At 40.2% G+C, this 11,601-nt stretch overlaps 1 protein-coding gene across 1 annotated transcript; it reads left to right on the top strand.

The window, feature by feature from the left end:
• Window positions 1-606: 606 nt before the first annotated feature.
• Window positions 607-9,060, top strand: LOC141475590 (semaphorin-4E-like). The gene is made up of 14 exons (XM_074164029.1): window positions 607-712; window positions 1,103-1,248; window positions 1,572-1,631; window positions 1,806-1,904; window positions 2,095-2,194; window positions 2,367-2,477; window positions 2,815-2,966; window positions 3,294-3,469; window positions 4,853-5,009; window positions 5,355-5,577; window positions 6,054-6,169; window positions 6,579-6,745; window positions 6,953-7,005; window positions 8,327-9,060. The coding sequence occupies exons 1-14, from the start codon at window positions 607-609 to the stop codon at window positions 9,058-9,060; spliced, it is 2,400 nt and encodes a 799-aa protein (XP_074020130.1).
• Window positions 9,061-11,601: the final 2,541 nt, after the last annotated feature.

The following is an 11,601-nucleotide window of genomic DNA, read 5'->3' as shown; positions in this document are numbered from 1 at the left end:
AACATAATGTTGATTTGCTACCTATATATATTGTTTTTATATATTGTACTGTATATAAACAGATGAATTACTGTAAATAAAGCAGTTTTAGCTATGTTTTTTTCTTAAATACCTGACATAGCTGACTGCTGCGAAATGTTCCTCCTTCTTACTGTTAGTGAAATAATACTTAGATGCCCTGCAGAAAAACTGCAAAACCCACAGCTTGCAAATGAGAATCACAGGCTTGGCCCAAAGCTTGTTTTGCTGGTAATGGCTTGGAATTGCCATCAGAGTAGTGGCTAATTCTGTTTAGTATAAGTATAGGTAATAGCTACAAAATCTCGTCACAGGGCATGGCTGTCCATCTCTTATCAAAATAAAGGTAACCAAATATTACAGTGAACTTAAACTGCTTTTAATTCCAGGACGTCTGGAAGTAGTTACCTGAGCGGAAAATGTAAGAGGTTTTGTCAAGTTTCAGAAAATATTTGAAGACTACGGATATTTACTTTGGAGGGCTTCCGCGGGACATTTTCAAGAATCATGAAGAAATCGCTGCCTGTAATTATTTAATAACAAGGAATAAAAACTGGGAAGATGTCATTTCTAGTTGAATCTCTGAAAATGGGTAGCACTGCTGCTGTTGTCCTTTACCTTGTTTTGCAATTAATTCAGGAGACGAAAGCGTCCGTTGCGAACTGCGTTCCCAGAAAAACAGTAAAATACCAAAGTAAGTGAAAAATTGTAATAAGAAATGGAGCACGGTGTTGGGAGTTTATTTTTTATTAGTCATAGAAGGAACGTTACGGCCGGTTTCACCTCAGGTGCTGTGGATGTGCTCATCCGGATGACAGAAATGCCTGAACAATAATTGTAGCTGGAGGTTCTGGCTTAAGGGGAATAATAATAGTGGTGTTTATTTTCCTGTAATAAACCGGGAAAAGAATATCCATGCATTTATTCAAATGCTTTCATGTTATTTAGAAAATGATCTGGAAATGTGTATAAGCTTTTACTTCTCTTCTGTTACAATTTCTTTTCAATCTGGAACTTTTATTATGTAACACTGTGATTCTAGTGATAAATATTTTAAAAATAACATATCTTCTGTGTTTTACAGCTGGAAATAGAAACACTTTTATGAGGGAAGGATTATCCAATGTTTCTACTCTTCTTGTGGATGAAGGAACGGATACGTTATTTGTTGGAGGCAGAGATGCAGTATTTGCTCTTGACTTGAATAATATTTCTAGAGAAATAGCCAGGGTAAATTGAAGACTTTTCTTTTTTTTTTCCTATACTTCCTTTAAATAAATATTTTGCCTGTGGTTTTCTTAATTTGAACCTAATGTTCTGATTTTAAATATATAAAAGTATTACTGTTTCAAGGCTTGAATCTTTATTACAGAATCTCTGTACCTCTCTCCTGCAGTACCTCTCTCCAGGTTATTTATTATGTCTTGCACGTTACAGAGATACATAGAAAAATGCTCATTTACCCAAGTTAGGATTATTTAGGGATTTTTTTACATATAATTCCGTGGAAAACCATTGCAGCATACCACCTTACAGGTATTTTTGGCTTTTAGGAATATTGGTTTGCTACACAGGAGAGACAACTGGAATGTGTTCGTAGAGGAAAGGACAAGGTAGGAACTTCTGTTTCCCCTTCTAAGGTATTAACTAAAGTGAAAATGGCTCCAGTATCACACTGCTTTTTAATAAATGAAATAAAAGCAAGTTCATTTAAATCTGTTGGGGTTTTTTTTGTCAGACACAATCCACTACACTATGTCAATTTTTTTTATTATTTTCTATTTTAGATAAAATGCCAGAACTATATCCTCTTCCTCCATAAGATAAATAACTCTAATTTATATGTTTGTGGAACCAACGCGTATCACCCAACTTGTGATCACATGGTAATTACGTGTGAATACAGGTTTTATTGAAGATACTGGGGTAGGATGGCAGATCCTTAAACACCTTTCTCACAATATTCCTGTTGAAAATTAGAAACTTTCTTATTTTTTAAAAATGTGAAAGAGCAGAAAAGTACTTAGCGAATAGAGGGGTTTTTTTGCGATTATTATTAATGATTGTTTACTATAGGTTGTCCATGGAACGGCCATGACCTTGCAAGGAAGGGCTGAAGAGAGCAGAGGGAAGTGTCCATTTGAGCCAACTCTAAACTACGCGTCTGTTTTTGTGGGTACGTTTGGACTGACACAGGGCCTGAAATGGTTTTCATCACCTAAACTAAGTTATTGGATACTGTTACCCTAATTCTATTTTTGTATGGAAACCCCAGTTTGTTCTTTGTGATATGTCTTTGCATTTTAAAAATAAGTACTTTATACTTTGTTTCTTCCACATCTTCACAGACGGAGAATTTTATTCGGCTACTTCCAATAATTTCTTGGGAACAGAACCTATAATACTTCGCAGTATGAGAAGTCCTGTAAGAACAGAGTTTAAAACATCGTGGCTAAATGGTAACAACTTTTTTTTATATATTTCAGTCTCTTGAACTTGAATTTGGTGTGTGACGTCTCTCTAGAAGGCAGTGGTGTGTTACGCATTGATTTTGCAGTGTGAGCTTTTGAACCAAGGACAGAATTTAAATTCGTGGCTACGGACTCCAGCGATGAGACGAGCCACAGCTTAGGAAAGCACAGTTCCTTCTCTTAGCATTTGATAGATTCATAAATACTTTTCAGCCCTTTCCTTGTCCACAAAAAAGTTCAATTAAACTTAATTTTAAAATAATATCGGGCACTTATGTTTTTCTTGGAAGTAACTCCAAATGTTTTGCATATTTCTGTGTTTCAGACCCAAGCTTTGTCAGCATGGAAATAGTGCGGGAAAGTGAATCTAATCCAAACGGAGATGATGATAAAATTTATGTGTTCTTCACTGAAACAGCTGTTGAATTTGATTTCTATGACAAGGTTCTGGTGTCCAGAATTGCCCGGATCTGCAGAGTTAGTGTTTGTAGTATAAAGATCTCATTTAGTGTATTTCAGATGAGGTTTCATAGCCGAGGGATTAAGGATGCTGTCTACCCTGGCTAACCAAACAGAAGTCTATCACATACATTTTATTTCTGAACTAGCATCCTCTTTTTTCCTGCTGGAACAAATCCAGCTGTTCAGGTTGCATTTGACATTTAAACCTTTTTCCTTTGCCTTTGGACTGAGATTTGTATTGAAAGGCCAACTATATTTTCCCCGCAGCGACACTATTGGGTGAAAATGAGTCTATTTCTTTACGCATTCTACAGTGTCAGTGTTATTCCTTCCTCCCTTTAGGGTGATCTTGGTGGAAAACGCATACTGCAGAGAAGATGGACGTCGTTTTTAAAATCCCGCCTTTCCTGTTCCATTCCGGAATTAAACTTCCAGTTCGATATTGTCCAGGATGTCTTTTTACTTCAGAGAGGAAAGTGGCAGGACAGCATATTTTATGGAATTTTTTCCCAGCAATGGTGAGACAGAGGCTACTAAAGTTTGTCATGAACAGAGTAAGGGTTCTTACTTCAGTATTAACGGCCTGAGTGCAGCCTTTTGGCTTTAACTCAGACCCAGCTCCTTACGCTGCGTGTTTTAATGGACCACGTTTGTTTTTCTTACAGCTTGATCCGACTGAGCAAACATTTATCAGCTGAAACAAAACGTTTTTGGTTCCTGGGCCAAAGCCTTCAATTAAAGACCAACCAAAAGCTGCTCCTAAGCCAAGTTTTTAGAGGGATGTTTTTTCTAGTCAGATGGTGGGGCAATTAAAACTAATTACATATAAAATCACATAATTACTTACACAAAGCCCTGGATTCTCCTGGTCTTTATAGCACTAAAGGAAATAGCTGACATTTCAAGGTGCAGAATTAGTCTGCTGTTCTTTTAGAAGTATCTGTCATGCCCTGCTTGTCTAATGTAATGTTCTGTGCAAAGGAAAACAGAACTCCAAACAAAAACCTTTCCAGTTTTAGGGTTAACTGTCTTTTTCTTAATGCTCTGACTAATGAAGAAAAACAAGACAATGTGTATCAAAACTTTATATGTCAAAAAAGACCGATGACAAAGTAGCCATGAGCAGGTAATTCTCATGTTTTATAAAAACATCAGAGTTAGTGGAACGCAGCCCAGTCAGCACTGTCCAGCTCAACCTGCTGCCACCTCCTGACCTGTCACTTTACACCCACTGGATCTTGTTTGAGTTTTATTCCTGGTTATGGCAGTTTGGGTTCAACGTCTCCTAAGACGGGAATTTGTAGAAGATTTATTCCTTTGGGTGTGGCAAAGAGCCTTAGACTTCAGTGGTAGAACTGAGATCACATCAGTGTCTGATCCAGACACTCCTAAAAGTCTACCTAAATTTTCAGTCATTGTTTTGAAAAGCGTGATAATTGGAGGCAAAGAGGGAACAGCATTGTGTTTTTCCAGAAAGGTAAGTTAAAAGGATTAGAAGAAGAATTAATGGGCTGTGTCAGAAGTGTGGAGCCAAAGGGAGGAGAATCCTGTCAAAACGGTGATTAACGTAATACTTCGACTCATCTCTCTGTTTATGAGAAGGGTTGTCAAAAGGTCCTCATTCTCTAAGTGGTTTCAATTTATTTGAGGGTAGTTACTCGATTTTTTAACAAAAACATATTTCTTTTATACCATCTTTTATGAATGTATTTGTTTTATTCTTTTCTTAGTGAATCGTGAAAACTGAAGTATTTTTAGTGTTGGGTACCTTTGACTAATCCTGAAAAAGATACAGCAGTGTGCTCTGTGCAGATGGGGTTAGTTCACAGTATTTCCGTATAAAAGCCAAAAAAACCTTGCTTTTATTTTATGTGGTGTTTTGTTTTGTTTTTTCTTCTAAGGGGAAGAGTAGACATATCAGCTGTTTGTGCATTCAGTATGACAAATATTCAGGAAGTCTTCTCCAAAGGAAACTACAAAGGACCAGTCATTTTAGAACAGTCCCACGTTAAATGGATGGCGTACAGGGGAGAAGTGCCAGTTCCACGTCCTGGTGCTGTAAATATGAATTTACTTGTTCTAATTAAAGAACAGCTTCTGGATTATCTTTTTTGGTAGCAAATCCTTAGCTCGTGTTTTGCTGATATAAATGCAGTGTTTCTCATCAGCAAACATACCTGCTTTCTCATACCAAGGTTCCTAGAAAAGCTGCCTTGCTTACAGTTCTGCCTCACAAGGGATGTGGGGTTATTAGCTAGTTTGTAGTGAGAAGAAAATGATTGTTTTTATCTTATGAAGACAAGTAGAATTAACTGAATGTTTAGAAGGAAATACACCTTTTTTATATACCTTGGTGAAATGTAAAAAGCAATTGTAATCGTGTTCATTATGTTTTGTTTCTAGTGCATTGATAATTTTGCCCGGAGCTTTGGATATAATAGTTCTGCCGACTTGCCTGACAAAGTTTTGCAGTTTGTTAGAGATCACCCTCTAATGGATAATTCTGTAAATCCAATCGGGGATAGAGCGGTGCTGCTGAAGAGAGGTTCGAACTATACCAGGATTGTAGTAGACAGAGTGACTGGCCTAGATAAACAAACGTACGATGTTATGTTTCTAGGAACAGGTAAGAGCTTTTATTTTAGGAAAAGCTACTATACATTTTTATGTATTTTGTTCCAGAGTATTTTTTTTTCCTGAGACTTCAAAAAAGTAAAAGTATTTGTTAGCTCTGTTTGAAGTTTTGCATTCAGAAGCTGTCTTGCTAGTTTAATGTTTTCATCCCGGTTAGATTAAATGTGTTTGGCTTGTTGGACATTAAAAGGCTCTCTTTAGAAACTTTCCATATCAAAGGAGACTTGACATAATAATATTTGCAAATTCAGGGATTGTTTGAGGTCTTTTTTTTCCCCTGAAAAAAGAAATCACTGCTTTTCTCTTATTGAAAGAAAAAATAAGAATTGCTTTGAAGAATATAAAAAATTCCCTGTGCCCAGGAATGTCTTCTAAATCTCTATCTAATTTCAACATGAATTGCCAGGCTAAAATGTTATGCTATGTTTAAACAAGTTTATCTTTAGAAATACATTTCATTTTATGCAGATGATGGATATTTGCATAAAGCTTTGAGTTGTGACGGAGAGATGTTCATCGTGGAAGAGCTCCAGCTGTTCCTGTCTCCTGCGCCCGTGCAGTCTCTCCATCTGTCTTCTGGAAAGGTACAACTCCTGGCCCTACACACAGAAAGTGACTGCTGCAATAGCTCGTCTCAGGCCTTGCTCTTCTGGGTTGTTCTTCTGGCTTTTAAATAGCCTGTAAATGTCTCATAATTCTGCTTTTATCATATATTCATTAATAACACAAGCACAACACTTTTTTTTTCTGTAGAAGAAATTTGTGTGTGTCAAAATATATCTGAAACAAGCCTTCGTGTTCTTTAAATTAGGGAAGGATCTCTGCTATGGAAAGCTATTTTTTTTTCTCATTCATATCACCATCTAGTCTTACAAAATTTTTAGTTTAGTGATATTTTTAATAAATACTGCAAAAATCTTACAATCCATATTAGAAAATAACAGCTAAAAATCTCACTCGCTGTTGTAAAAGAGCTCCCTCCTGCATTTCCAGGGAATGCTCTATGCAGGGTCCCCATCTCAGGTGGTGCAGCTGCTGGTCTCCCAGTGCCACCAGTACAAGTACTGCCTGGATTGCGTCTTGGCCAGGGACCCCTACTGCGCGTGGGCTCCGGCTGCGAAGGAGTGTGTTCTGCTGGCCGAGCACACCGGCCGCACGCAGTGAGTAAGAAGCTGTTGTTTTGGCTGCACACCTGGTGTGAGATCGCTTTTATCGCTGTATTTTTAAGTGCACTTTAACGTCTGGAACACAAATCTAGGATGATTCCTAGAAATGGAATGATACAAGCTGGAACACTTCTTGTCTCTCTTTTAATCTGTTTGGTTTTTGGGGTTTGTTTTGTTTTGTTTTGTTTTTTTTCTTCCCAGGAATTTAATTCAAAGTGTGAAAGATGGGGATGCTTCCAGCTGCCTCGGCGTAGGTATGTCAATGTCTGTTTTAAGAAATAATACTGTAATTTCACACGATGAAAATGCTTTGTGCTCAGTGGAGTTCTTGCATTATAGAAAACCACAGAATTAAAATCCTCTTGATTATTACTTTTGAACTAAGACCCCAAAAAAACTCACATGGAGCTGGTACTGCCTAATGCTCTTAACCCTCTCAATCTAAATGTCAGAATACTTCAGACTGAAACTCTTACTCTCCGGGGAAGCATAAATGTGACCCCTTTGAAGTTACTGGTGTCCCTTACACACCCACTTTGCAGAAATCCCATGAGACATCAGGGTGTCCTGTTAAATCTGTCACTGCTTTAGGATGCAGTACTTTTTAAATTGGAAGAGGGGAGATTTAGATTGGATATTAGGAAGAAATTCTTTCCTGTGAGGGTGGTGAAGCACTGGAACAGGTTGCCCAGGGAAGTTGTGGATGCCCCATCCCTGGAAGTGTTTAAGGCCAGGCTGGATGGGGCTTGGAGCAACCTGCTCTAGTGGAGGTGTCCCTGCCCATGGCAGGGGGCTTGGAACTCGATGATCTTTAAGGTCCCTTCCAACTCTAACCATTCTATGATTCTATGATGCTGTTCTGCAGATACATGACATGCTGTTCAAGAGCACACTTAAAAAGAAGGCTGCTTGTTATCAGCCACTTAAAATTATTTTCCTTATTTTTAGTGGGACTGGGAAATTAATTAGTTTTAATGTAGAATCGCGGGTGTGTGCGATCTGTTATTTTTATGCAGTGACTTTGTAATGAGTTGCGAGATACATTGCTTTGTGACACAAGATGTGTCTCTTACCTTCCTTATGTCTCTTTAAAGTCAGAGCTGTCTTTAGTCTTGGCTGGTTTAGCCTGACAAATGATAACGAGGCAATCAGTGGGATGGGTGGGAGCTTTTACATGGCTGATAGAAGCTTCGTGCAGGCAAATCTAAACATCAAAGCATTTCTGTGAAGAGATGTCATTAACCAGTAGAGAAGCTGAGGCATACAAAGGTGAATTTATTTATGCCTGGCTGCGTATACAGGTGAGGCAAAACCAGATTAAAATCTGGAAGTTTTAAACTTCTAGTGCGGAATTCATTCCGTTACACATCAGTGGGAATAGGGCCAGCAGGATGTCACTGACAGACTCAGGCCTCTTAGAATGGGATTTCTTTGCCTTCACCCCTTACCAGTTCATTACCCATTGTCAAGACCGATTAATTAAATTTTATATTTATTTGAATATGTATTTGGTTTTGTAAGTTAAACTAAATCCCTGGTGTTCTTACTTAAAAAAAAATATCTTCCTAATTTCAGAGAATAGTGTGAGAAAATGTCTCTTTACCCTTGGAAACAACGTTCATCTTAAATGCGTTCCTCTGTCGAATCTGGCGAGCGTAGTGTGGAAATTTAATGGGAGCAGACTTCGGGCTGAGGACTCCAAATATCTCCTCTATGATGGAGGAATAGCAATATTTAATGTGACGATGGATGCGGCTGGATTCTACGATTGTATTTCGGTAGAGAAATCCAAAGGGAAGGAATTCTTCATCACTGTGGCCCGCTATGCTCTTTATGCCCAAGAAAAGACGAAGGAAGCAAATGTTATCGCCACAGCAAATCAGCATGTTAAAGCAGGAGCGGAGGGGTTTTGGTCTTTGGAACCACAGTTGTCACTGAACAAGGCGGGAAACCAGACTTCTGTGGACAGCCAAAGAGAGAACTTTATTTTAAAACTCTTTGGGGCTGGGTTTGCACTTTTTTTCTTTTTCTTGTTGGTTTGGAACTTCCACAAGGGTCATTTATCCCTGCCTTGGAAGAGCAGAGAAACCAGCTCAAAACCCACCGGCGTGGCTGGCTTGGGAAGTCTGACACTGGCCGCAGAGGGATCGGGCGGCGAAAGGAGGAGTACAGCCACACAAACGAACATATCCGGTGTTCCGTATCCGGATGCTGGTGAGCCTTTCTTAGGGAGCGCAGTGGGAACGCGTAGCGGTGCCAGTTTCACAGGGAGCTGCGGGAGCTTGCAGCTGGCAGAGCTCTTTGGTTAAGGTGTCACGATGTTTCCTGTTGAGGAACGTGGAATGTAAATTTGGGTAGCAGACGGAAGCTCCGGATTGAAGATGACAAGCTGCGTTGTGTATTACATAGTTGTGTTACCAGTTATTACTTTTTAAAAGAAAAATTCCTTGTTTGGGTACCTCTTTGACATGATAGAACCATAAGAATAAATTTCTTTCAAAAAATTGACACCGATCCACTTTTTTTCTAATGTTGGGGTTGCCCAATTACAGAAGTTAATACTTCAGAAGCTAATAATACCTAACATTTAGCGCTTTCACCTTCAGACTTTCTGTTTAATCTACGAATAGCAACTAATTAAGTCTCCCAGTGCCTCGAGAGGTTGCCGCTATCCTCGTTTTACACGGGAGGTTAAATTACTTGTCACTGACCATCGTGAGTATCGGTGTCAGATCTGGTGCTTCGTTAGAAGTTTCGGAGTCATCTTCCGCTGTTTTCTCTTTCTCTGTTTTCCTCTCCCTTTATTGAGGCTTCCAAAACACTTTACATGCATTTATTTTTCAAATGTGTTTTTAGTGACCTTTATGATACATCTCCCTTCTGTCCAAAAATGTCATGAATCAACTTAGGTCCTGCATCGTTGTTCTGAGTTTATTTCCGAGGTGTGGTCACAATTCAGACGTTGCAGCTCCTTTTGTTAAAGGCCATTGAGAGCTGAGCGTTTTTTCTGAGCCGCGTTTTTCTTCATTTTCAAATAAATGTTCTCTGATGTTTTCTTCTTTGGAAAAAGACATGGGTTCTTGATCAGGAAAATCCCTGGCCAGAAGGCTGTGCTGCCTCGCTCTGTCTCTTGCCAAACACGTGTGAAGTCCAAGGTCAATGCGATTCTAGACACAGCATATTTTTTTCCAGTTTTCACGTCGCTGTGGAAGGAGAAACCCCCTTGGAAATGGATTCTCCTGTGTGGGAGGCTGTACCAGCTGTAGCAAGATACCTGCTTTCGAGTTAAATGGGAACGCTTGGAAATGAAGAGGATATGTACAACATGGATAATGCCTGGATAGGAGGAAAGAGCAGAGGAGCCATTATTTAGTGTTTTTTCTCCCTTAGAATGTAAATAGGTTACACTCCACTGGAGCAGAGTCCCAGTTTTAGGATGCCTTCTTTCTCCCAGGATCAATTTATTCTTCTGTTCTGCTTCATAACAACAGGTCCTTGTGTATTGTGTGCGAATGCCATAGAAGGAAGGAGAGGGCAGTTGTTGAACTCGGAAGAAGCCAATTCGTGGATTACTGTGTCTGTCTGTCCTGCTGCTGTCCCGCTACCAACACACCGATGGCCAGCCCAGCCCAAACCACAGCACCTTTCCATGGAAGGACGTAAAGCTGGGAGCAGCGTCAACCTTTCTGGCAAGGTGAAGCCATCGGTACCAAGTCTGGCCGAGAGAACTATATCAAATGGAGCTCTGGAAAAGAGAAGACCGGAGAGCTGCCAGCAAACCGCTAACGCCAAGACCTGCCTGGCTGCCTTTCAGCGCTTGTATCAGTGCGATGAAAGAACAAGGTCTGAGGTGCGCGTCTTGTCTCAGTTGGAAAGGCAATCTGCTTCCTCTCAGGGTTCCTTTACCTATATTCCTACTCCCTGGCTGCAGAGGGCTATATGGCAATTAATGATGGAGGCTGGATGGCGGTATATAACTAATGATATAGGAAGTGATGGAAATTTCCATCCTTACCTTCGGGGACGGTTACTCTCTTCCCTTAGTGGAAGGAAGTGCAGATGGAATACAAAACCCCATTTCAGAAAATCCTCACAAGGCTGCCAGCGTTTGGTTTTAGTTCAATTCCTGCTGATCTAATTACCCTAATTTAAACGTGTAAAAATAATTAGCTTCTCAGAGAAGTCGTAGATAAGTTGCCGTTACCAGGTCGATATGAAAGATGTTGTGCCCTACTTTCAGTCCTGTCTTGGGTGCAGTTTGAGTCCTTTTGTCATTGGTTGCCCCCGTGCACGGAGGAAGGACGGGGGATGTGGGGCGAGGGGACGGCGCCGAGGTAGTCCTTGAGAGGCGCCTTGATGGCACGCTCAGAATTCCCAGCGACAAACCGTTACCCCCAAACAGAGGGGGAAGAGTAGTGGGGACACTGGAGACGAGGAATTACACCCGTCTGAGTAAATCTCCCTTCTAAATACTTCAGAAAATAGGGTGGAGGTAGAGGGCTGAGAGCGGGGGTGTGAAAAGCGGTGTTATCACTAGTGTCGGTGTGTTAGTGTTGAACTCCGCTGTGAAGATTGCTAAATTCTGAATGCTGCTTCTTCCCCCTTTTATTGTAAAATTATCAGTGCGGAGCTTACTATTTTGGTACAAGTTCTGCAGTTATTAACACGCGGAGAAATTAATGTGCAGAACTGGCTGGGATTAACCAAACCTCTCTTGGGAAGTTTTCCTATTAAAGTGTCCTGATAAATCAGGAGCAGAGAAGGGCCTGGGATCATCCAGCAGCGACACCCAGCCTGCTCGGGGGACGCTTCCTGTCAGAGTGGTGGCGTATTTTAAGGCAAAACTGAGG

The sequence above is a fragment of the Numenius arquata genome, chromosome 25 (assembly GCF_964106895.1).
Source record: "Numenius arquata chromosome 25, bNumArq3.hap1.1, whole genome shotgun sequence".
Classification (NCBI taxonomy): Eukaryota; Metazoa; Chordata; class Aves; order Charadriiformes; family Scolopacidae; genus Numenius; species Numenius arquata.
This window is presented reverse-complemented; position numbering and strand designations above follow the sequence as displayed.

Excerpts from the sequence above, each read along its gene's own strand:
- LOC141475590 (XM_074164029.1), top strand. The coding sequence starts at position 607 with ATGGGTAGCACTGCTGCTGTTGTCCTTTACCTTGTTTTGCAATTAATT. Across the intron at positions 2,478-2,814 it reads TAAAACATCGTGGCTAAATG|ACCCAAGCTTTGTCAGCATG; the intron begins GTAACAACTTTT and ends TCTGTGTTTCAG. Across the intron at positions 2,967-3,293 it reads GAATTGCCCGGATCTGCAGA|GGTGATCTTGGTGGAAAACG; the intron begins GTTAGTGTTTGT and ends TCCTCCCTTTAG.